This window comes from Mytilus trossulus, chromosome 4 (assembly GCF_036588685.1).
Source record: "Mytilus trossulus isolate FHL-02 chromosome 4, PNRI_Mtr1.1.1.hap1, whole genome shotgun sequence".
NCBI lineage: Eukaryota > Metazoa > Mollusca > Bivalvia > Mytilida > Mytilidae > Mytilus > Mytilus trossulus.
Window position 1 is genome coordinate 95,193,802 of NC_086376.1, and position 27,275 is coordinate 95,221,076.

Below are 27,275 nucleotides of genomic sequence, written 5' to 3' on the forward strand. Positions count from 1 at the left end.
TAAGTCACGAAGTGCATCCATCTCATTCGTTAATGTTGGGACGAAACGTTTTTTAGCAGTATGGTCGTCGGCAAATCCGAACACAGTAATAGATGGTGGAATAATGTCGAGTACAGTTCCGGCGTAGAATAAATAAAGCCAGCGACCTACGCAACTTCCCTGTGGTACGCTACACTCTCAACCTTTGGGTAGGGTTTGGGCAAACCAAAATATTTTTAAGTGTGGCCTCAGTAATTAGCGTCTTTTATTGTTGGGATATACAAAGTACCTGGCCACGTCCGCTCTGTTTTTTTTCGATTTGTAACCATATAATGAATTAAGGCTTTTTCAACTGATCTTTATAGTTTGTATGTATGCTATTCTTGGGTTTTTTTTTTAATTTTTGCGATTGTACTGCGTTTTTAAATAACAAAGATTCAGAAAAAGCGATGCTGCAATTTAGGAAACAATATCCACTATATTACAGGCCTTAAATTAAGGACAGGCACCTACAGATTGTGACAGTCTTGAAATGTGTTGCAATAGCACAACATATGGAACCTTGTTCTCGGCTTTCAACATAACAAGTAGACCTTTTCACGAAGCCTTGACAAAAGTAAGTTACACCTTCAATTAACAGCAAAATTTAAGGGTTGGTATTCATCATGGGAATTGGTAATATATCTTAAACCGATTCCGTTAACATTTTGGATATTGTTTCTAACACTGTTCGTAAAAACCGTTCTCACGGTCATAGAAAAATCGCAATCAAAGAAAATTGCGGACCAAGCATACCAATATTTCGGACCTAATTTATATTTCAAAAAACAACGGCAGACATTATCTGTTAACAAAACTCTGTTCATTACCGGTTAATAAATTAAATAAAATTTTGGAGGATTGCAACACAATTTCATATAGCAGTCCAAAGTATGAAATTGTTCAAATTATTATGGCATATTTTTATTCTAAACTGTTTCCCAAAATTGATCGCCCTGAAGATCATAAAACATTTTATTAAAATAAAGTATGTTAATAAAAGTTTTGATTTTGTAAATATTGCAGGTTAATTTAACGATAATTATGTTAAAGAACAAATTACTGGATATTTTGACAATACTGAGCTACCTCTTATTTGTTATATTTACAAGAAGTCTACCCGGAAATTTGTGTTTAATTATAGTCAATTGTGTAAAGATGTTAATATCAGTGAAAATACACCTACTTAATGTAATTGTAGTTATTCCGAATATAGTTATGGATCCGTTTCCCATGTTATAACAGGAGATCTTAACATCGTTCAAGACCGAAAGTTAAAATCATTCCTAAGTAAAGGACTTAATTATCGTCCCCCGTCAATTATTAATTGGAATGAGTGTCGTAACACCATCCACGACTCACTCCATACTTACTGTATGAGATGGATAAAACGGGGAAAAGCTGACAAAAAATCTTTGGACTCTTTTTTTAATTCAGTAATGAAGATAGTTGATATACGTATTCAACGTTTTAAAGAACATTTGACTATTTATAGATTATCGTTGATCATCTCAACGAGATTGATGTTCTCGCTTGAGCTGGAACAGCGAAAGTGAGAAAAGCAATACGTTAAGATGATCAATGATAATCTGTTTATCGCTATTTTACCTATGACAACGTTGTCAATTTCAATGTCATTTTCGTCAGCAACGCCACGTGGTCTTCTTAGTTTCTAGCGATAATTTTCCCATCTCAAGCGAGAAGCATGATATAAAAATTATCACAAAAAAGATCAAAGAAAAAATGCACAAAATAGCGATAAAAAATTACCACAATAAACCTATTTCTCGTATCAAACATAAACTAAAAAAACTAGCCAAGGAATTTATTTTTGTCCCGGCCGTAAATCTGCTAATAATATTATTATTGTTTGACGTAAAATTTACATTGAGGGTATGAAAAAAGAAATCACCAATTCCCCAACATTCTAACTGACTCCATTTTCAGAAAACGACATCTGTAATAAACAAACTTTTACCCCTACCGATTTACAAGCAGATTCAAATACAATGAAAGTCCCAACTATGTATTGGCTTCCAAAGCTACACAAAACACCTTACAAATATAGATTTATTTCGTCTTCAAGCCAATGCTCCACTACTAAATTGTCTATTTTTCTTAGCAGCACACTAGGTACAATCAAAAACCTGATAATAAATTGTTCCAATAAGGCCTTCGAAAATAGTGTAATTTATTACTTTTGGAGTGTCAAGAACTCGTTGGAAGTACTTGATAAATTGCATGCTTATAATGGGGATTTTAAATCTGTTCAAAGTTTTGATTTTTCTATCCTGTATACCACATTGCCTCACATTCTCATTAAAAAAAAATTCACACACTTAATTAAATGGGCGTTTAAAAAGTCAGAATGTGATTATTTATGTTCAAACTCTTTTAGGTAATATTCTAGTACCAATAAACGAAAAAACTAGGTCAATTGGACATGCTTTGGTACTATCTATGGCCTTGAATTTTTACTTGGTATCATTTTTGTTTGCTTTGGGGATTCCGTATATCGTCAGGTTATCGGAATTTCAATGGGGACTAACTGTGCACCACTTATTGCGGACCTGTTTTTGAATTGCTATGAGTTACAATTTATGACAAAAATTAGCAAAGACCGATATAAACAACATCTGATAGACAAATTTAATAATACTTTTAAATATTTGGATGATATGTTGGCTATCAATAATGACGACTTCAGTATGTACTATGACCACTGCCCTTTCCTCGACCTTGATAACTATATCACTAACGGAAAGCTGAATACTAAAATTTATGATAAAAGAGATGATTTTTCATTTCCTATCGTTGATTATCCATTTTTAGAAGGTGACGTTCCCTTGTCACCACCTAACGGTGTTTATATTTCTCAACTTGTACAATTCGCTCGTGTATGTAGCAATGTTTAAGATTTTAACGAGATAAATTTATATTACTGAAAAATTATTACACCAGGGTTGTCGATATCACAAACTAGTCAAAACATTTACTAAATTTTATCATCGGTATAAGGACATCATTCGTAAATAAAGCTCAACATGCACACTTCTTATACGTTTAGGTAGTTCACATCGAATTTTTTATGGAAACATTCTTTATAAAGCACAAATGTGTCAGTATTCACCTCATAAACTAACTAAACCTTTGAATAGACTTATTATGAAGGGATATAGTTACGATACTGTTGTCAGGTCATTAAAGATTGCATATTCTGGCGTTAACATTGATTCACTTATAGGGTCTTTGCATCGGAACTAAACACATTTATTCAAAAACAAGTTGTTGGCATGACACGGGTTATGTTCTTCTCCTATAAGTTATGATGGTATGATACTAAACCCCTAACGGATAGGATTGTGCCTGATGTGCATATGATGAAATCATAATCTTTCAGTCAGTTTAAGTCTGGAGCTGGCATGTCAGTTATCAGCTAGTAGTCTGTTGCTATTTTTGTTTTATTGTCATTTTGTTTATTTTCTTTGGTTACATCTTCTCACGACAGACTCGGACTTCTCTTGAACTGAATTTTAATGAACGTATTGTTATGCGTTTACTTTTCTACCTTGGCTAGAGGTATAGGGGAGGGTTGAGATCTCACAACCATGTTTAACCCCGCCGCATTTTTACGCCTGTCCAAGTCAGGAGACTCTAGCCTTTTTTATTTTTAGTTTCTTGTGTACAATTTGGAAATTAGTATGGCGTTCATTACCACTGATCTAGTATATATTTGTTTAGGGGCCAGCTGAAGGACGCCTCCGGGTGCGGGAATTTCTAGCTGCATTGAAGACCTGTCGGTGACCTTCTGCTGTTGTTTTTATCTATGGTCCGGTAGTTGTCTCTTTGAAATATTCCCAATTTTTATTCTCAATTCTATATAAAAATAAAATATCAAGTACATACTCAGTATTCGATTTAACCATTGGTAGACTTATTGCAAATACTCAGTTTTCGGAAATTTTGTTCTTTCACTTTAATGGTTTGTATCTCTCTGATCTTCACAACACATAATGCACGCATTGAATACAGTTATATACAGCCTTTGATATTTATATAATAATGTTGTTTTTAACATTGACTATGCGAAAATAGTAGCCAGGGTGAGAGACAATAGTGCACGACCCGAAGGGGGGTGCACTATTGTCTCAAACCCTGGCTACTATTTTCCATAGTCAATGTTAAACACAACATTAATATCATTATTATACTGACTGTGTACTATAAAAAGTAAAAACACAAAAATACCGAACTCCGAGGAAAATTCAAAAAGGAAAATCCAAAATCAAAAGGCAAAATCAAAAGTCCAAACACATCAAACGAATGGATAACAACTGTCATATTCCTGACTTGGTACAGGCATTTTCTAATGTAGAAAATGGTGGATTGAACCTGGTTTTATAGCTAGCTAAACCTCTCACTTGTATGACAGTCGCATCAAAAAAATACTATTTTGAATAGTGACAATAGTGTATTTCAATGTAAAAAAATGCCTTTTATGTAATCTTATCAACATATTTGCTATCTTAAAGAGACTTTGACTTTGTCTTTATAGCTGCAAGAAAGATTATCAAAGGGATTGATTCAATAGTATGTTTTGAGGTGAAATGATTGATTTTAACTCTGTATTTGAATATAAATCATTACTGATATACAATAGAATACTGGTTGGCCTGGTGCTAGAAGTTGTGTTAAACTTGCTATAAGGTTCCAGCGGTTTGCTCATTGTTGAAAGCTTAAATTCATGTTCACTTCAAGATGAAGAAGTACAATTAAAGTATTATGTCCTAGATTTGTCTCTGTATTATTTTGGATTTTCTCAAGAAGGTGTACTCCAAACCTCTTCCATATCATTTATTAACCTTCTTCACAGTACTCTATAACTTAAAAAAACCAATTAATAGTAACAGTGAATGTCATTTATTACAATTTATCTGTAACAAATGACTATTTTGATTTCAATAGCAGTGAAGGTATGTTAACACATATAAAATAAAGTTTTAACAGAAACTAAGTCTCTTAAATGTCCTTATAATTCAAATAATATCTACTACAATGTATTTTCCATCATTGTTCAAATTCAATTATTGTAATAGTTGATATTAACAGTACAATTTGAAATATTCATCAATGGCATCATCTTCATTTGCTTTGGGGCACTAATTTGGTGGTCAGAATTCTCGACTGATTGGCAATAGTCCACCAAAACATCATCAGGTAGTCCCAAAAAGTCAATGATATCTGGATCATATGGTGCAGTTTCAACTGAAATAGTTTAAATAAAATCAGCTTTTGAGTGTGAACAAAGTACCAATACTATTAGGTAACAAATTATTCTAGTTGAACATAACAAAGTTGCACAAATAGTTCTTGGCCATATTTACACATATAGCGGTATATCATTTGTACTATAAAAAACAAGTAAAAGCGTACATTCATTTTTAAAATGTATTGAAGAATGTTGAGGCATAAATTTATTTACATGTGTTAAATATGCAATTAATTCACCTGAATGCAATTTTTTTTCATGAACTCCATTATATGTAACGGGACATGTAAGAGAGTGACTTTAAGGAAGATCTCATTGTTGAAGACTATGTGACAAACTGTCATTTATTTCATGTTTTGACCAAAAATATATGTTGAATAGTTTATACTATTTCAATAGTACCTGAATACAAAAACATACCTTGTCTCTTACTATTTCTAACAGCAGAAACAGTCTCTATTACTGGTAGAGGTATTGGCTGTTCATTCTCATCCGACGTGAAGGTAGAAACAGTCTTTTCCTGGGACAAGCTATCTGTAATAAAAAGAATTAAGTTTGTTTTTACACTATCTTGCATGTAAGGAGAACTATTTATATATTATATAGACTATATGTACAAAAGGACTTAGGAGCCATATGAACAGTTGTCTTATCAGTGTCTTTAAACAGTACAACCCAAGTTTAGTGGCAAATATTAGAATACAATTATCGATGTGATTTTATTGTGCTATAATATTTGAGGGGAGTCAATGCAACAATGTAGTGTGCTATATTTCATGGTACCGACAGGACGATAAATACATGCATTTCTCCTAAGTTATTTTTTCTTTGCATTTCTTTGATTATTTTGTTTAATTTTATAGTTTACATGATTATACTGACTAGTTACACTCCTACTTTCTGTCTGTTGTAATGTTCCATAGGTACATTTACTTAATGCATCAGACATTTCTGTTTATCTGAAATGTATTTATAAAAAAACAATGAAAGCATTTTATATATGAGTTCAGAAATTGATTGACAGACAGTAAAATTAATTTATAAACATGCACAATAAAATAAAGAAATGTACAAGTATAGTCATTAGAATAAAGAATATATTAATATTGTACTCAGTCCTTTCACACATAAATAAAACCCAATACCTTTTTGAGATTTTACATAAAAATTTTGGATAAACTCAATTATGATATTAAAAGCAGAAATATTCTTACTGTAATTCAATGTATATTTTTGTTATTTTATGTACAAATGATGTACTGCATAAGATATATAGATATAATTTAATTTTGGATGGAACGTGTCTTCTGAATGGCTGACGTTATTTTGTTTTCAGCCCATAGACATAATATAGTCATGTCACCGTGACGTCATCAACCTTTTTTCGTGGTTTTCTACGGTTTGAAATGAAATTTAGAATTAAATTATTAGAAATGACTGTAATATACCACATTTTTTATGTTATTTCTTCATAGAAAGAAAAAATATTACAGTCATTCCTTAAATAACTGTATTAAAATTTTAGCAATTGCACAATGAATATTAAATATTTGTGTATAGCATTTACCTGAAGTATCATAACAATAGCTTGATAAAGATGCCTCATTTCTGTGTCCACTGATAGTCTTGATGTGACGGGATTGGAAGCCACTATAGTTCAGCAAGGTTATGCATGTTGACCGGATACAGTGATTGGTGTATTCTCTAGATAATATTGAGGACTTCGACAAATTCTTCATAAACACTTTCATGGTGTTCTATCCAATTGGTTCTTTTCTGAACCACATATCATCTTGTTCACTGAATGAATTCTTTGGATGCAAGAATAATCTATTGCTTGCATTATTGTGTTTCTTTAGATATTTAACAAAAGATTTAACAGGACATCTATCTGTGCCAGTAGCAAACATCATTCCCCCTGAACCCTCTGGCTTATTTGTAGTACCTTGGTGATTTTTTGTTAGTTCTGTTGTAAGTTTACGGACATACATCTGCCCTTTTTGATCCGAGTCAACTTTAAATTCATCAACCTTCAATTGTGAGAGATTTTCTTGACCCCTTCTGCAGAAATATAAGATTGTCTCAAATATAGTTTTATTTTGGAGGCCCTGAGGAGTTGACGTGTTAAAAACTAGTGGGTGTTCATAAAGCATTCTCAAATCCTCTAGTGAGATAGCCTCATGGTGGGTGACAGTTCCTTTTCCCTCTTCTCTCGTTTTCCTGAGTAGGGAAGTAAAGTTGTCGTTTGCTCGGGTAAATTCGGGGTCGGTTATGATGTCAAAAAACCTGTCGTTCTCCTTCAGATATCTATTTTCGCTCTGTCGTATGGCTAGAAGAGTATTTTTCTTGTAATATTCTTGACTTTTATTTCGGATGTTGGCATACAAATCTTGCAATAAATTTGCGATTTCATCTTTTGTGGCTTCCAAAATGTCAATTTCCATACCTCTTTCAACAATGAAATCTCACAAAACTTTAACAGCAAAATGTGTTTGTTGACCAGTTTTCTTGGACTTAAAGTTCTCTTTTCTAAATGTTGTAGGGTCGTCTTGACCAAACCGCGACATCTTGCTTGTTTTGTTTTTTGCAGACGACAGTATAGTCATTAAGCGACTTTAATTAGTGGTTTATAACATCGTTATTTTAAGCGCAAATATGATCAGGCTAATAAGCCCAGCCCACTTGTCTATCAATGCGACTAAGCTCCACCTTCTCTCGTGAAATCAAACAATGATTGACGTTAAAATCAATAGTCTATTGCAACAGCAAGACATACTATTTTCGCATAGTGCAGTTAACGCTATATATTTCTTTTAAAAATTATGCAAAAATAGAGTAATCTAACTATAGAAGGACATTCTTACAGAAAGTATAATAATGATAGTTATACTCCACTCATGATATTGATAGTAGTTATATAACGCCCTTTATATCGATAGTTATATAACGCCCTTGATATTGATAGTTATATAACGCCCTTGATATTGATAGTTATATAACGCCCTTTATATTGATAGTTATATAACGCCCTTTATATTGATAGTTATATAACGCTCTTGATATTGATAGTTATATAACGCCCTTGATATTGATAGTTATATAACGCCCTTGATATTGATAGTTCTATAACACCTTTGATATTGATTGTTATATAACGCCCTTGATATTGATGAAAACTGTTGTTTGATTAATCACTAAATACTTTTAAAAATACTTAAAACATCCTTGTTTGGGCTTAGCGCATGCTTTAGATGAAAAAACAATAATAACAAAAAGCATATTTTTCAGTAGAATATTTGGCTGTTATATGTTTAAAAACGTAATCACATACCGTATAAACCGTGGAGTTATTTCCGTCAAAATATATGATATTGTCCTATTGATAACGTGATTATATAGTAAACAAGTGCTGTAATTACCTTGCTCTCCTTTAATTCCAGGTAAACCATCCAAACCTTTGGAAGAAAACTCTTATTATATATAGATTAATCATACGTATAAACCATATCATTTGTAATCATTTGAACTTTTTTATTCTTTGACTGTTTTTCATTCTCTTGAAAGGCATCGCTAATGGAAGCAATCATGATTTTAATATTAGTTCTTTTCGATCCTTTTTTTTTATCACATGCCTCTTCGACCGTTTCGATTCTTATATATCATTAGCTCTCAAATATTCGGTTTTGAGTTTTCCTGTTTAAGGTTTATATAGAAAACGCCTCGGATGGATAAAATTTAGAAAACGTTGTTATCTGATATTTTTTTTCAAAAAGGAATGATTTCAGAAGTATGATGAGTGAATGTTTTCTTTGAATATGGACCTGGAAATCATTTTTGTGGGGCATTATTTCGTATACATAACTGATATACATAACTGAAAAAGATCATTACATAGGGAGTATTGATTACGATACCAGTTTTGGTTGTTAAACTACTTGTAATATTCAAAAATGAAAATTACTGTTATAAAGATGATCTCTTACATTTTACAATCTTTACATGTATGTGTCGTTGGCAACTGTGGAATACACAACTGTGAAAATGGTGTTTTATCAATTCAATTCCATCGTCAAATATAAACAACAATCCGATGCTTTAAACGGAAAAAAATAAATACAAAAAAACGTATTTGTCAGTTGAATAGTTGGCTGTTATATTTTTAAACACCGTAATCATATACCTGCGGGAATAATCCCCTAAAGAATGTGATGTTGACCTACTGCAAATGCAAACTTTGTTCAAAATAAATATGATTTTTTTTATCAACAAATGATGAATATCCTCGTAAGAACATCATCGTTTTTGTAACTGTAAATGATATACAGGTACCTATAATTGCTTACAACCACTGTCTTATTTGCAATCATAATCAGTCTTCTAATTATAAGATATTAAGAAAAACAGGTGTTGGCTGTTCAACTACTAATAATATTCAAAAATGATGATTACTGTTATAAAGATGACCTCTTACATTTTACAATCTTTACATGTATATGTCGTTGGCATCTGTGGTATACACAATTTCGGAAATGATATTTTATCTACTCGATTCCATCGTCAAAAATACACAACATCCCTGTTTTGGCTTAGCGAGTGCTTTAGATGAAAAAACAATAATAACAAAAAGCATATTTTTCAATCGGATATTTGGCTGTTATATGTTTAAAAACGTAATCACATACCGTAAAAACCGAGGAGTTAATTCCGTCAAAATATATGATATTGTCCTATTGATAACGTGATTATATAGTAAACTAGTGCAGTAATTACCTTGGTCTCCTTTTATTCCAGGCAAACCATTCAAACCTTTGGAAGAAAACTCTTATTATATAATTAATCATACGTATACACCACACCATATGTAATCATTATAACTTTTTTATTCTTTGACTGTTTTTCATTCTCTTGAAAGGCATCGCTAATGGACGCAATCATGATATTAATATTAGTTCTTTTCGATCCTTTTTTTTATCACATGCCTCTTCGACCGATTCGATTCTTATATATCATTAGCTCTCAAATATTCGGTTTTGAGTTGTTCTGTTTAAGGTTTATATAGAAAAAATCCTCGGATGGATAACATTTAGAACACGTTGTTATCTGATATTTTTTTCAAAAAGAAATTATTTCAGTAGTATGATTAGTAAATCTTTTCTTTGAATATGGACCTGGAAATCATTTTTGTGGGGCATTATTTCGTATAGAAAACTTATATACATAACTGAAAAAGATCATTATATAGGGAGTCTTGATAACGAAACCAGTTTTGGTTGTTAAACTACTTATATTATTCAAAAATGAAAATTACTGTTATAAAGATGATCTCTTACATTTTACAATCTTTACATGTATGTGTCGTTGGCAACTGTGGAATACACAATTGTGAAAATGGTGTTTTAACCATTCAATTCCATCGTCAAATATAAACAACAATCCGATGCTTTAAACGGAAAAAATAAATACAAAAAACGTATTTGTCAGTTGAATAGTTGGCTGTTATATTTTTAAACACCGTAATCATTCTTCTAATTATAAGATATTTAGAAAAACAGGTGTTGACTGTTCAACTACTAAATGTTTTCTTTGAATATGGACCTGGAAATCATTTTTGTGGGGCATTATTTCGTATAGAAAACTTATATACATAACTGAAAAAGATCATTATATAGGGAGTCTTGATAACGATACCAGTTTTGGTTGTTAAACTACTTATATTATTAAAAAATGAAAATTACTGTTATAAAGATGACCTCTTACATTTTACAATCTTTACATGTATGTGTCGTTGGCAACTGTGGAATACACAATTGTGAAAATGGTGTTTTAACCATTCAATTCCATCGTCAAATATAAACAACAATCCGATGCTTTAAACGGAAAAAATAAATACAAAAAAACGTATTTGTCAGTTGAATAGTTGGCTGTTATATTTTTAAACACCGTAATCATTCTTCTAATTATAAGATATTTAGAAAAACAGGTGTTGACTGTTCAACTACTAATAATATTCAAAAATGATGATTACTGTTATAAAGATGACCTCTTACATTTTACAATCTTTACATGTATATGTCGTTGGCATCTGTGGCATACACAATTGTGGAAAAGGTTTTTTATCTACTCGATTCCATCGTCAAAAGTACACAACAACCTGTTTTGGCTTAGCGCATGCCTTAGATGAAAAAACATTAATCACAAAAAGCATATTTTTTAGAAGAATATTTGGCTTTTATATGTTTAAAAACGTAATCACATACCGTATAAATCTCGGAGTTATTTCCGTCAAAATATATGATATTGTCCTATTGATAACGTGATTATATAGTAAACTAGTGCAGTAATTACCTTGCTCTCCTTTAATTCCAGGTAAACCATCCAAACCTTTGGAAGAAAACTCTTATTATATATAGATTAATCATACGTATACACCATATCATTTGTAATCATTTGAATTTTTTTATTCTTTGACTGTTTTTCATTCTCTTGAAAGGCATCGCTTATGGAAGCAATCATGATTTTAATATAGTTCTTTGCGATCCTTTTTTTTATCACATGCCTCTTCGACCGACTCGATTCTTAGATATCTTTACTTTTAGCTCTCAAATATTCGGTTTTGAGTTTTCCTGTTTAAGGTTTATATAGAAAAACGCCTCGGATGGATAAAATTTAGAACACGTTGTTATCTTATATTTAATTTTTTTTTATTTCAGTAGTATGATGAGTAAATGTTTTCTTTGAATATGGACCTGGAAATCATTTTGCGGGGCATTATTATGTATACATAACTTATATAAATAACTGAAAAATATCATTACATAGGGAGTATTGATTACGAAACCAGTTTTGGTTCATAAACTACTTATAATATTCAAAAATGGAAATAACTGTTATAGAGATGACCTCTTACATTTTACAATCTTTACATGTATATGTCGTTGGCATCTGTGGCATACACAACTGTGGAAATGGTATTTTATCTACTCGATTCCATCATCAAAAGTACACAACATCCTGTTTGGGCTTAGCGCATGCTTTAGATGAAAAAACAATAATAACAAAAAGCATATTTTTCAGTAGAATATTTGGCTGTTATATGTTTAAAAACGTAATCACATACCGTATAAACCGTGGAGTTATTTCCGTCAAAATATATGATATTGTCCTATTGATAACGTGATTATATAGTAAACTAATGTAGTAATTACCGTGGTCTCCTTTTAGTCCAGCTAAACCATTCAAACCTAAGATATATATTTTGATCAATAATTCTCAAAACGTCCATTACATACGCACGTTTGCAATCAAACACCTCATCCGGGTCAATTTCTGCATCACACGACTCTGCTGTTGATATTGAATATTTGCGCATGCTTAAACAAAAGGCTACAACATAGAGATCTTTAACATTCTTGTGGCTAAACGAATAACTACTAGTGCGGGAATTTCTCGCTACATTGAATGAAAATAATCTCTTAAAAATATATGCTGTACTTACCTGCTCGTCCTTTCGTACCTTTACACATGCAAATTAGAAGAAAACATTTATAACAAATAATCATATTTTATCTTTTCATCTATATAGTTATCAAATTGAAGGTATTAGGACTATAATTTGATACGCCAGACGCGCGTTTCGTCTACATTAGATTCATCAGTGACGCTCTGATCATAAATAGCGATAAAGCCAAACAAGTACAGAGTTGAAGAGTATTTTGGAACCAAAATTATAAAATGTTGTGCCAGATACGGCTAAGGTAATCTATTCCTGGGATACGAAAATCCTAAGTTTTAAAATATTTCAAAGTTTTGTATCAGGATGATCATGAAAATGACCATATAATTGATATTCATGTCAACATCGAAGTGCTAAATAGTTATTACAGGCATCAGGATTATAGTTGAATACGTCAGACACGAGTTTCGTCTACATAAGACTCATCAGTAATGTTAAGATCATAAAAATTTATAAAGCCAAACAAGTACAAAGCTGAAGAGCTGTGGGGACCAAATGTTCAAAAGGTTGTTCAAAATACGGCGACGGTAATCTATTCCTTGGATACAAAAAATCCTTAGTTCTTTAAAAAATGGAAAGTTTTGTTACAGAAATTTGATAAAAAAAACTTCATCGTTTAATTGAATTTCATGTCAACACCGAAGTGTGGACCAATTGGATGTTGATACCCTCGAAGCTTAAACGTATGCATTTACGTATATATCTATATATATTTTGATAAATAAAAAGTCCTTGGTACAGAAAATATAGTTTAAAAGTAAGAAACACAAAAAATCACATCATAAATCGAACATTGTTTCTGTTAGCGCTTTCAGCGCATCTCCAGCGGTTCATCAGACAGAATTGTTATCGTAAATAGTAACGACTTGTGAAGTTACGTTATGGTAACGACTTGTGACGTTACGTTATAGTAACGTCATGCGGTAATTGTATATATCTTACGGAATTTTATTAACGGAGCGAATTTAACTTCCTATTTCCAATAATACATAAATAACAACAGACTACTAGCAGTTAACTGACATGCCAGCTCCAGACTTCAATTAAACTGACTGAAAGATTATGATTTCATCATATGAACATCAGGCACAATCCTTGAACGATTTTGTATACTAAAAAAACTTTCACCACGTTTAAATTAAATCAAGATACTAGTAGTATTTTGGGAAATTTTCCATTTGTAATCCTCGTTAATCCGAACACTTTGCTAAATAATTATCACAAGTATATTCGATATCAAACTTCTATAGCCAACATTTGGCTATTGTGTCCCTTTTATCGGTTTTCGATCTTAAAATATTTTGCATACTTTTGATTTAACAACTTAACATTGACATACAAAAAGGTGAAAAATGATTATTTGTCAATTTAAACATAAAGTCTCCGTTTTAATGATTCATCTTTTGTCATCTTCCTTATTGCAAAATTATGATATAAAGTAATTTTCTTTTCTTTCATTTTTCTTTTTGATTTGCTAAACTAAATGACGTAGCACGTGATCATATATCTATTGCCATGATTACCTGGAAATCCTTGTTCACCTTTACACATTGGATCTGGACAAACACCATCTTGCATAGAAAAAAGAGATATTGTTATTGATGATATATTTTGTTTTCTCTAATTTTTGTACTATTTATACATTTCCTTATCGGTGTGAGAAAAATATTTCTCCTCACCAGTGAAAAATCTGTTTTCGGCAAATGATAAGTCAAAATTTGATTATGACGTCTAAACGTTGTGTTTTCTTCGGAATTGTCCTATTGTGACGTCATGAAAAAAGGCGACAATGCCTGATGACGTCGCATATAAAGAACACAAGTTTCTGAATATCGTTGAAAAAGAACGATAAAAAATATTACAGAAACAGATTTCCACACTATAACCAGTGTATCATGATATTTCTCGACAGTTCAATTTTATTATTTAAAGAGCTCGTCAAGTCTCGCGCTTTAAATAGTAAAATTTAACTGTCTCGAGTGGAGAAATATCGTAATACACTTGTTGCAGTGTAATAATCTATATTTCTTAACTTGATGCACGGTTTACCAAGAGCTTACATTTGATTTCACAACGCTTAGAAATTGGTATGTTTTAAATAACATATTATTCAAAGAGTTCTTGGGCTTGTATGGAACGCTGTATTATGTGGAAATCTTAAATATTTATTATGTTACGTTGATTTATCATTACTTGGTGATAGTGCGTATTTACATAATATGGTTTCGACATAACGTAATGCTGTTTTGATAGAACTGTATATGGAATAGTCATAACTTAATGATATATCCATATTACAAGAAATAGTTTCATATTGACTTGATATAGTTTTGTCATTGAATAATGTTGAAACCACATCGAGTTTCGGCAATACTATCAAGTAATGACAAAATGCGTCCTTTAGTGGCATATATATGATTCATTTTTAAAATTGATTCTTATTCACATATTAGTTGAACTTACATATCCTGCACGTAGTCAAAATACTTATGAGTAATAGTTTCCAATACAGATCCAGCAAAGTGATTATCATGTTGTACAATATCTACAATAGTGGACATTTTTCATTAACATTATAGATATCCAGGCAATAAGTAAACAAGTTTAACCCTAGCTAGAGATTTCAAATAAAATGACATATCTTGACATGACTATCTGACAATAATTCGGCCTATTACATTGACTGACGACACAGGGAAGAATATACCTCATAGAATTTCGGCTCGTTGAATACACATACTTTGTTGAAATAGATGTTATTCGAGAATAAGCACAAACAAAATTTTTTTTCTTGACATATTTGGGTATTAAATCTGGGATGATTTCCTACACATCAACATTTAAAAGGAACATTTAGTTCAGTAACCGGTAATCAAATGCACCGATAAGTTCTACGTCATTTTAGTTGACACCCATATATAATCATCTCTCGAACAATGAATTATTAAGAAAATGGAAAGTTTTGTTACAGAAATTTGATAAAAAAAACTTGATCGTTTAATTGATTTTCATATCAACACCAAAGTGTGGACCAATTGGATGTTGATACCCTCGAAGCTTAAACGTATGCATTTACGTAAATATCTATATATATTTTGATAAATAAAAAGTCCTTGGTACAGAAAATATAGTTTAAAAGTAAAAAACACAAAAAATCACATCATAAATCGAACATTGTTTCTGTTAGCGCTTTCACCGCATCTCATATATAATCATCTCTCGAACAATGAAATCTTAAGACTGCTAAATCAAAATTAAGCCTGAAAACTTTAAAATAATTGAATCTGAAACAAAATCATTGTCTTTTCTTTTTATTAAAATTCATATTATTAAGATTTAACAAGACTTTCATACACACCAGAAAGTAAAAGGTGTACATGACTTACTACTTCCTTTTATTGGCATACCTATATAATTTATTTTCATTAGTAGCTTAAGTCTTTTTAGATAGCAAAAGGTAAACGGTCATGATACATATTCATTTCTGAATATTTTAATGAAAGTAATGCAGTTAATTGTTTATGTAGAATTTTGGAAGTGTTATAAGAAAGTGGTGAACATTCTAAAAAATCATTTATCTCTATGGGCCAGGAAATACTACCATGCCAACTATACCTGATCTTTTGTCAGTAAAAATAAAGGCTGTAAGCTAGAAAACCATGCTAGAAAGAAGTATTTTATACGGACAAAAATTCCAGTATGTGATTTTAATATTCTTGGAATCTTTTTTTCAACTTTTTTCGACTCCTACACGTTGCTTATGTTTACCACGATATCACTTCTTTTAAATGTTTAAGGAGGAGTAGACGTGGTATATGGGAGACCACTCTTAAACATGTATTGAAAGTCATTTGTGCGTTTTAATATAGTAGCAAATTTAATCAGTGACCAAGGAACCATAATGCTTACATTTGGCAATGAGAATGACGAAAACAGATTCAATAAACTGTACGTGTAAAACACAACCAAGCACTAAATTAAGGAACTACTTTTTCTAAGGATCAATAAGAGATAAAAAGGTAGAAACTTACCATTCATACATAAAATGCTTATAAAATACCAATGTACATGAGTACTGGAACGACTATACTGATTAAAGCTTCTTGTGGCATCATTAAGAAAAAAAAATGTTAGGCTTGGGAATTTGATCTGAGCAAATAGATTAAATAATGAACTTATATGATTTTAGTCAATACTGAATATTACTGTTTTTCTTAGAAATTTGAAAAAAAAATTGCTACCTGAGCTGGTCCGAATTTTCGTCTTATCAATTATTAAAAACAATTTATTTACATTTAGCCTACGAGTAATACAATGTGATATTTCAGATTTACTTTAGAATATGTTTCTTCTATGCATTTTAACAGTAATGGGTATTTTGTTTATCAAAACTTTTGCAAAAACACATATTGATATATACCTACTAGTGTTTACGATCGGTTTGTATGATACCCCAACTTTGGTCATATTTAATATACCATAGACATAAAAGGTAACGGTAAATTTCTTCAAGACTTTCGCACATGATTCATGGACCCCTACCTTTCAATGGTGTAAGTGTAAAAAGATTTAAATGAGAAAAAATTGGGTGGTACCAATGCCTACCCCTTAAACAATTAACGTATTAATGAACATGATATTCTTATTGTATGATACTCCAACTTTAACGAGAAACGTCATAATTATTTGTTTTATATATGAATGAGTATGCCTTCAACAAATTGCCAACGTGTACAGCAAGATTGTCAAGATAAATAATTAATAAGTAATGAAAAAAAAAATATAGGAAAAGCAATCCGAGAGAAGATAAAACCCGTTTGAATTTTTTTCCATTAATTAAAATTAACAAACATAAAGAAATACTGCGAAATTTACGATCGGGTTATATAGACAGAATACAACTATAAGAAGTAATTTTTCTCTTTTTCTTAAGCGGTAAGATTTTATATTTGCATAGGTATTTTCTTGGTTTGAATAATGTAAATAATTTTCTTTTCTTGGGAAGGAGGGGAAGTCTTTTCGTTCTGACGAGTCTATCCTTATCAAAATTTGTTGATGTGTATCCTTCATTCTTGTTTAATTATTTTATTTCATTGTACGTCACAAAGATCATATTATATCACATGATATTTCAAATTTGAAAGATGTCGTTGAATACAGTGTATTGATCCTTGAGGTGCAAAGATGGAGGAACAATAACACATGAGTTCCGGGAAAGTCTTCATCAATATTACATCAAAACAAATTCAAAAGTCTAAATGAATGATCCTTTATGGCTTTTCTACCTCAGGCATAGATTACCTTAACTGTATTTGGCAAAACTTTTAGGAAGTTTGGTCCTCAATGCTCTTCATCTTCGTACTTTATTTGGCCTTTTTAATACTTTTTTTTTGTATTCGAGCGTCACTGATGAGTCTTTTGTAGACGAGACGCGCGTCTGGCGTATATACTAAATTTAGTCCTGGTTTCTATAATGAATTTATTGAATGTCCCTCTGGTATCTTTCGTCCCTCTTTTTTAACGCGATTCTCCGAAGATTCGACAAGTGTATATTCTTTTCATTATATTGTTGGAAAGATAAACCTGTAGTATCCTTGAATAATAACCGCTTTGTGGTATATAATATCAATCAAGTCTACAGCAGGTACCATTTCCCGAAAGTAAAATGAAAAAGCTGTTCAAAACACCGTTTGACTTGTTATAGGAAAGAAGAAGGATACCAAAGGGACATTCAAAACAAATCGAAAAAAATGACAATGCCATGGTTGAAACTCCTCGAAGTTAAGTATTTTTATGATATACTTTTTTTTATTTTTATAAAAGACGAGTATAAATATAAAAGTATCATTCTGCTACAAGACTAATAACATTATTCTAGATCTGCTATATACTTCCTATTTATTTAAAATCCATTCAGGAATACAATGATAATCAATTTGTCTTTAGCCAACTTGGAGTGCAAAATAGCATACACCAATAGTCACAATGAAAGTTCTACATTTTCAGTCAAATCACAAAATTTGATACGAAAATGCATAAAAGTGTAAAAAAAAACAAACATCCAAGGATATTAAAACATATTAAGTCGATAGGAACTGACAACATCAGATTAAGTCGATAGGAACTGACAAAATCATATTAAATCGATAGGAACTGACAAAATCATACTAAGTCGATAGGAACTGACAAAATCATATTAAGTCGATAGGAACTGACAAAATCATACTAAGTCGATAGGAACTGACAAAATCAAAAACTGTCAATCAACAGAACAATTGAAAACAATCGTAATATCCGAAAAATATATATTCATATTGTAGGTCAAACCTGGTTATATATTAATATTGTGGGTCAAACCTGGTTATATATTAATATTGTGGGTCAAACCTGGTTATATATTAATATTGTGGGTCAAACCTGGTTATATATTAATATTGTGGGTCAAACCTGGTTATATTTCTAGCTAATCCTCCTTTTTATATGGATGTTGCTCATATTTCGTTGAATTGACCAAATTGATTATTTGTTAATATGAAATTTCATTCACATGAACGATTATTTGTGATTTAAACTTATACTTGTTAAGGATGTACACCTCTGAGGAGCCAAACTTTACAACCATTAAACTTTATCTAATATTTTGCTTTATATGACTGTAAAAATTATTAGGTGAAGAAAAAACAGATGATGGTGAATTTCTTTTTGTTTGCTGTTGAAATAACCTATTTTGAAGATTTTCTCATTTTGTACATAAATTTAAACTCTTTTTGGGGCTAGTATCGTAAAATAAAAATAACAGTTCAAGAATTAAACTTTTTTCACAATCGGATCAATCTTAATAAATCTAACTAAGAAAAACTTAAGAAAGATGTTAATATAAGAAAGTTTTATGTTATTTCGATGCTTTTTTCCTGTCAAATTTGAGATTTTTCTCCGTTTTGATGATAAACACACATATAAGAAATTCGAAGAGAAAAAAAGTGATATGGGTTGTTATTGTTTCTGGTAAAATCATTTCTTGTACCCCGCACATATTTTCCCAAATGGAGTAGGTCCGGTAAGGGCCGATTTTGGCCTCAAATTTCAGGTTTATCTAATGAAAGGTTTTGGACACTTTTAATCACTTCAGTGTCTATTTCAATTGATTCAATTAGTTTATGTGACATATTTTTAACTGATTAAGTCGTTAAAAATTCTCCGATTAAAGCTTAAATATGACTAATATATCAAATATGCCAACAAATGTCAATTTTCAGTTGGTTTTTGTCAAAAAAGAAAGTGGTCGCATCCGTGTTCATCCTCAACATTAAAATATGTTATTTATTATCATCAAATACAACTTACATCTCAATATTATGACACACGAATGTGGTCACTTTCATTCAAGACGGAAACCTTCTAAAATTTAAAATTTATATATATATATATGATATAGCCAACACGACGTTGTCTTCTTTAATCGATGTGCAATAACTTAAAAAATATAAATCTACAAGTATACATGCACTTTTTTTTATACTTGATTTATTTTGGAACAATGAAATTCGAGCTGAATATAACACTGCCAATGATCAATTATAAAATATATCTAATCATGGACCAAACGTGATGATGCGCGCACGAACGCTGTAGACTTAAACTAAAGTTTTGACGGAAATGCATCAAACTAGAAAGTGGTCCTACTCTATGAAAATTATTCTTTTTGAAAAAAAAGTATTGACTTAATTTCTTTACCATAGGAGAAAACGTTAAGATGCTTTGTGTTTTGAATGACAACACGTCTGGTTAATTTATATTCAAGCAGTCAGTCTTTTAATTATTTTTTTTCTAATTTTCATGCTTCTCACCGGTGTGAGAAAAATATTTCTAATCTCTAGTGAAAAATCCGTTCTCAGCAAATGATTGGTTGAAATCGAATTATGATGTCAAATTTTCTTGTTTTGTTCTGAATTTTCTATTGTGACGTCATGAAAAAAGGCAACCATGTCTGGTGGCTCGCGCTTTAGATATTAAAATTTTACTGTCTCGAGTGGAGAAATATCGAAACATACTTGTTGAAGTTGTGGAATTTATATGTCTAATAAGGATGATTGTAAAACTGACAAAAAAATTACGGTATACACAATGAAAGTACCACTGGTAGTGATGATGAACATCATACATTTGTTCGGCAGACAAAAAATTCAGTTCTATTGGTATTATGTGCTGCAATATTTTTTTCATAACCCAATTGGAGCTTACAGCAATTAAACAAGCACATATTTAACCCTTCTTTATTCATAAATAAGGCAACTTGAGAAGATTTTAATCAGGCTATCTCATCATTAGTTTAAACACAAAATGATTTACAATTGTTCCATTTTACATTTATATATTCATATTCAGTTAGTGTCAAATCAGCAACCATTACGAAACTATAAAAGTATATTTTTTAAGCTTTCTATGTTGTATTTTGTATACTGCTGTTTGTCTCGTTATCAGGGTTGTTCCTTCCAAATACAAACGACGAATTGTCAAAATTGACACATCTAAAGTTATACGGTTACCTTCCTAAACTAACCGACCAATACGATGAATTCCTGTCTACATTCAACCACTATGATCTTTAGATTTTTAGATACCAGAAAAGTCATTTGACATGGGATATACCAAACTGTGATATTTTGACTGAAGAAGGGATGGGTATGAAAGAATGAATTAATTATCGACAGCAGTTACTTTTTTACTATTCCAGGTCCTGCTCATTGCTAAGGCTACGCTATTTACTTAGTTTATGTTTTAGTCTGGTTATATAGTTTGTTATATATTTAAAAGATTTGAACATCGGTCAATTACTGCTTGCTCTTATTCTTGTATCTATCTTGTTGACTCGCGATGTTTTATGTCCGCTGTAAGTCGTTATCAAAAGCTTTGGAAGCAGTTAATATGGTATACTAATGTAGACACATGCGATAGAAGTTCTCAACAGCAACAACTATTTTAAAGGCAAGTGGGAAAACATAATAGATAGGTTATGATTGCTAATAATATACCAAAAGACGCACGCGTATATAAAAGCAACAATATATGACCATTGTCTTGCTGATGGATTAATCTTATACCATATGATATATTTAGATATGAAATGCCTTTACTTGACGAAAGAAAAAAGCCGGAAGATAAAAGAAATTCAAAATAATAATAATAATAAATTTACGTGTTGTTCTAAATTAAAATTCCAGGAAGTCTAAATTTTAGTTTATCCTCCAATAAACAGTTCTTTAAACGATTTACAGTAGAAATTATAACATCGTTGATCGAAAAAATAATCCTTTCTAGCCGGAACAATTTTCAGCAACAGAGGGATGCGTCATTGATATTGCATTAATGTTTTTAAATTTTTGGAAATTTCTACCTGTTTTACTCAGTAGTTTACGAAGTAACTTTTGTTCAATAAGTTAAAGAAGTTTAATTGATTCATTATGTCTTCAACTTTTTGAACAAAATTGAATGAGTAATATATAAATGAATTAAATTGTATAAAACAAAGACTCACTTTTGCTCCAAACGTGTAATGCTGGACGATTACTGCTTAGTCATGGGATGGAGTTGTAATTATCGATTATACATTAAAGATTGAAGTGAGATAACATACGGAAACAGTTAAGATCGTTTAAGTGCTTTGGTATACGATCAAAATAGTACAGATGTAATTATCAAGGTCAAAAGTTTACAGATCTAAACTCAAATAGCGATCTCCTTTTTTCATGAAATATTCTGATCACGTGTTTTAAAGGATATTTTATGCATCCGAAACCATATTTGTTTTTTTAAGTTTATTGAAGTTATCAAGAATTTTATGAAAATTCAGACTCTACAAATGCAAGAAAGATAACCCAAGCCAAAAGAAATATACATGTAGCTGAATTTGAACCTAGCACACTACCAAGGATGCATAGCATAAATTATTTCAATCTGAAATGAATATTGAACGCCCCTTTCCTAAAATTATTAACATATGCAGAATATAAAGTAATGACTTTGACTCAGTCAATACGTTATTCATGTACCTGTTAGATTATAGTGTTCAATAAAGTTTTTAAAAGTTGTTCGTGAGAATTAATAAAACGCATAAATCAATCAGGACAACTGATCTACCAACAAAAAGGTTAAGGTCAAGGATCACGAAGTTTAAATCTTTAGAACCAAAAACCGAACAAAACTGTACCCTTCCGTAATCTTGAAACAATATATTTTTGCAAAATGTATGTCTCAGATGTATGTAACAACTATGATGTGTAAAACTTACAAACGACCTATAGATATGAATTCACTGAATAAACTCCCTTGTTATCCAGTGACTAATTCACAGGGATACTCGGCCAACTGCTGTAGGTCGAGTAATTTGTCAATATAGCAAAGAAACGTGCAATAAAGATATTATTATAGGTAGGAAAAAATTATAGTGCCACTCGGACTTCGCCCCCGTCAATACAATCTGAACAGGTTTATATGGAATGTATGGACCTCGTCAAAAGTTCATAATTACAATGTAACAAAGAGCCCAGGTGGGCGTGTGGTCTAGCAGGACGGCTGCAGTGCAGGCGATTTGGTGTCACGATTTGGAAAGAAGATGAATCGATATATCGATCGAGAGAGAGAGAGAGACTTGAAACGAACATTTTGCCACAAATACAACTACTTAGCGATTGGTTGATATTGGCGTGACTAGTACGTTATTACGTACAAAGTGTTAAATGTGCTATGTGATTGCAGACACTACACTTTGCACAAGTGTAAAAAAATCAATACACATTTCTATCTACAAATTTATACCACATTTGAATTAAACGGAATTAAAGAGTAACATAAGAAACAAGACGTCAATGTTAAAAACTTCAAACGACAATTGAAATTTCTAAAAATCAAAACATATTTAATAGAAAAAAATAAAAAATAAAATATTTAGGCTTTCGACTCAGGTATGCACGGTACAAAACTAAACAACAACATATGAAATGTAAATTTCTCAAATTGCTTTCTTACGTTTAGGAATGATTCAATTCAGTTTCTGAAGTGTCATTGTATATAACATTTTAAAGTGTACCAACATATTGAAAGTGTATTAGTATTCATAAAATTACTATAATTGGTTGTCAAATAAAGATAAAACGGTACTTTTGATATTGTTGACAAATAACATGCAAAAGGTGACATATTTGACTGCAATTCTAATTGATCTTTTTTACTGTTTGATTGAAATTTTCTGTTTTCACTGATTCGTTTTTTACATTGTACTATACTGTTTGTTTTTATGTGTTATTAGCAATTCAACGGTGTCTTAATTCCATTTTTATATAGGAATAGACCAACACAGAACATAAAACGATTTTCGAAATGCACATTTGTTTTACTCAAAATTGTCCAAGAAAGATTTAAGATAATATTTAATCTCATTAGTGAATATTTTTTAAAATGTTGAAATCAAATATTATTTTGTTTGTGAACGCTTTTAACATCAGTCCGCGATTAGAATATTTTCAAACATATATATGATAACAAGTATGAACTTTGCGCAGATGATGAAGACGAGAAAAGAGATTATCAAATCGATAGAAAGCGAAGTGACAATGTCATGGTAAAGCAAAGAGAAAAACAGTTTAAAAAAAAAAAGTAAGAAAACTAAAGACAGTCCAACACAAAACTTATCAAAAACCGGTGTCTGTGTAGAAACACTATATTTTTGATAAGTATTAAATGTCATCCTCACAAAATATACATATTGCCATTAATGATCTTGAAGTATATGTTGGGAACTTTTGTTTGGTTAGGCATGGTATTTATACATACCTCCTTTGTGTAATTATGTTATGGTCAAGTTTTGTTTTCTTGTATTTCTATTTTGATATGTGCTATATAGACTGCTCGTCCAAACTTTTGGAATTTTTCAATTTTAATATTTGTTTTATTTGTTAATAGATTGGTATTTTAATGTAACTATCCTAGACACAAAAATATTTAGTTTTTTTATAACCAGGTTAAATCTATTATGTTCCATATTTGTAACTTAGTCAAGTAATTTAATCGAAACTCGTGTATTTAGTTACAAATGAATATATGGTACTAAGAAAGAAAAAAAGATGCTGCATAGGCACATTAATTTTATTTGAAAAAGTAAAAAAATCTACGGATGGTTGATATCACTGTATGCTGTTACACACTGCTTGTGTCCTTCTTTTTTCTTAATATCCTGTAAAATAAAAGAAATAATTGTAAATTTGTAAAGAAAAGAAACTTTTGTAATAAATAAAATGTTATCAATTTTACCCACTATTTCTTTTTCTATTTAGTTTCTTAATATTGTCACTATTTCGGTATCAACTATAATATACAGTCCGCCAAAAGTTAAGCACCACCGAATATAACTGGCAATACGTTTTTTTTTAACTATTTGCAGCATCAATGTTTTCTTTTCTTCGATGGATAATTGATTTTTTGAATTGGAAAAAATGTCGATGGCGAACTGTATAAAATACCTCAATAAGATAAAAAAAAAAAAAGATGTGGTATGATTGCCAATAAGACAAGTTACCAAAATGACACAGTAGTTAACAACTATAGGTCACCATATGGCTAAACAAATTGATTTTGTCGCAAATATAAATTACCCACTTTTATCGTTGAACTGAATTATATAGATCCTCATAATTTTTATAGTAAATAAGATGTTTATCTCAAAAAACATAATAATAAATCCCAATGAGCTTGAAATCTCAAATGATACAAATGCCGTATCGTACAGATATACTCAGAGTTAGATCATACTCTTAACCAAAAGATTCAGGGCATAGTTTTGTTTTTTCCCATTACGAGATATATGAGAGCTGCTGATAATATTTAATCTAATTTAATGTAACCTTACCGAAATGACTCAAGCCTAAGTTAGATCTCAATCCTGAGTTAGATCTCCATCCTGAGTTAGATCCCCATCCTAGATTAGATCTCCTTCCTGAATTAATACCCCATGTGTTCAAATGTCCTACTCCACTGTTAAGATGACTGCTTCTGTATGAATCATATGTAGCTGCTCTTTTGTGTCCTACAGAATTTATTACTATTGTTATATCTATTCAGCATTAGTATTAGTCTTAGTTCAGATGACACGATATGTTGGTGTCTTAAGAATACTTTTCGTTGATCATCATAACACAAAAATAGTAAATATTGAATATTGTCAAATTTGTTTTTAACATGCAAACTATACAGTGAATGAAACAAAACATCAGTTATTTAACTTTTTTTGTTTTGCAGAATTAAAACTTGGATACAATTTGTGTAGTCCTTTTTACAGAAACATTTATCGTTTGGAGATCGGTTCAATTCGGTTTTCTATGATTCAATATGGTTCAAGATGTAATTTGTAAACATTTATTGTTAAAAAGAAATATATCCTTAAAAAACACACAGCATTGATATTTGTTTTAACTGGATCACAAATAAACGTAAGCAAAAATCTGTCAAAAAGGTGCAGTTTGGGTAAACGAAAGTTCTATAAAAATGACCACCTTTTGAAAGAAATACTTAATATAAAACGTCATTTGCAAAAAAAAACCCCGTAGATTATATTGTAACTATGAAATCCTAATGGCAGTTTATAAAGAATAACAATGGATATGTATGTGAATCTTTATCAATAACAATTTATACAGTTTATATAACTTACTTCGATATCCGCCATTCAATCCCCCTGACAGACGTCTACTATTCCAACCACTATTCCATCCATTACTAAGCTGTCTACTATTCCATCTACTTCCCAAAACTCTGGATCCATGTGTATCCCATGATCCTCGATTATAACTGTTAGCAGTGGCTAAAGTAACCAGCACAGCAAATATAACAACAAAAGTTAAGGTATTCATGAATTCTGAAGAAGAAAAATGTATCAAAATTATTATATCAAATGTATTTTGATTTAAACTACAACATATGTATTTATGCTTCAACAGGGAATATTTAAATCAATTAATGAAATTTTTTGCATTGCTACATGTATTGATATAATGCAACAAAACACGTTTGTTTAATTCATTGATTATTCGAAAATATACTCGAAATTTAGTATGTGACTCTTTTCACAAAACAGATTACGATTAAAATTGATCGTAAGTTATAACGATAAATCTATGAGAGAGAAAAATACAATAAAAACGATACAACAAAACAATGCTTTAATAATGCATTTAAAATTTTAAATATATATCTGCAAAGTTATGACATTTATTTATTTGAAACACTAGTAAGCCAGGATTATTTTGTCTATATAAAAAAAATTAAAATGATTGAAAAAGCTGAAATGATGAAAAAGTTTAAATTGAAGACTTTTAAAGTAAATAACTCACCAGTTTTTTTTTCTTGAAAGTATTTGCCGAATGAGATAGATGTGATAGAGAACTCTGAGATAGCAATCTGCTTTTATATCATTTTTTATCAGGA

General features: G+C 30.8%; 3 protein-coding genes across 12 annotated transcripts in view; all 3 read right to left on the reverse strand.

The window, feature by feature from the left end:
• LOC134716402 (complement C1q subcomponent subunit C-like) overlaps positions 1 to 22,413 on the reverse strand; it is a 46,458-nt gene extending 24,045 nt beyond the window's left edge. Inside the window, exons 1-8 of one of the 10 annotated variants that reach the window (XR_010106878.1) lie at positions 22,336 to 22,413; positions 15,264 to 15,345; positions 14,324 to 14,371; positions 12,783 to 12,800; positions 11,633 to 11,668; positions 9,759 to 10,093; positions 8,707 to 8,742; positions 6,509 to 7,348 (exon numbers count right to left, since the gene is read on the reverse strand). Coding sequence is in view for 1 of the 10 variants with exons in the window: in XM_063579387.1 (XP_063435457.1) it covers positions 7,320 to 7,348; positions 8,707 to 8,742; positions 11,633 to 11,668; positions 12,783 to 12,800; positions 14,324 to 14,371; positions 15,264 to 15,333 (237 nt within the window). In the remaining 9 variants the exon portion in view is untranslated. The other 9 variants (XR_010106873.1, XR_010106874.1, XR_010106875.1 and 6 more) reach the window with 9 other exon arrangements.
• Positions 4,923 to 5,909, reverse strand: LOC134716401 (uncharacterized). The gene is made up of 2 exons (XM_063579385.1): positions 5,708 to 5,909; positions 4,923 to 5,283 (listed from the first exon to the last, which is right to left on the reverse strand). The coding sequence occupies exons 1-2, from the start codon at positions 5,862 to 5,864 to the stop codon at positions 5,099 to 5,101; spliced, it is 342 nt and encodes a 113-aa protein (XP_063435455.1). The 5' UTR covers positions 5,865 to 5,909; the 3' UTR covers positions 4,923 to 5,098.
• Positions 22,414 to 24,928: 2,515 nt separating the features above from the next.
• Positions 24,929 to 27,275, reverse strand: LOC134714313 (uncharacterized). Its single transcript, XM_063575548.1, has 4 exons — positions 27,182 to 27,275; positions 26,503 to 26,706; positions 25,702 to 25,878; positions 24,929 to 25,029 (listed from the first exon to the last, which is right to left on the reverse strand). Exons 2-4 carry the CDS (start codon positions 26,699 to 26,701, stop codon positions 25,022 to 25,024), a joined length of 384 nt encoding a protein of 127 aa, XP_063431618.1. The 5' UTR covers positions 26,702 to 26,706; positions 27,182 to 27,275; the 3' UTR covers positions 24,929 to 25,021.

Excerpts from the sequence above, each read along its gene's own strand:
- LOC134716401 (XM_063579385.1), bottom strand. The coding sequence starts at position 5,864 with ATGCAAGATAGTGTAAAAACAAACTTAATTCTTTTTATTACAGATAGC. Across the intron at positions 5,284-5,707 it reads TAGAAATAGTAAGAGACAAG|TTGAAACTGCACCATATGAT; the intron begins GTATGTTTTTGT and ends AAACTATTTCAG.
- LOC134714313 (XM_063575548.1), bottom strand. The coding sequence starts at position 26,701 with ATGAATACCTTAACTTTTGTTGTTATATTTGCTGTGCTGGTTACTTTA. Across the intron at positions 25,879-26,502 it reads ATTGAATGGCGGATATCGAA|GACACAAAAGAGCAGCTACA; the intron begins GTAAGTTATATA and ends TAAATTCTGTAG.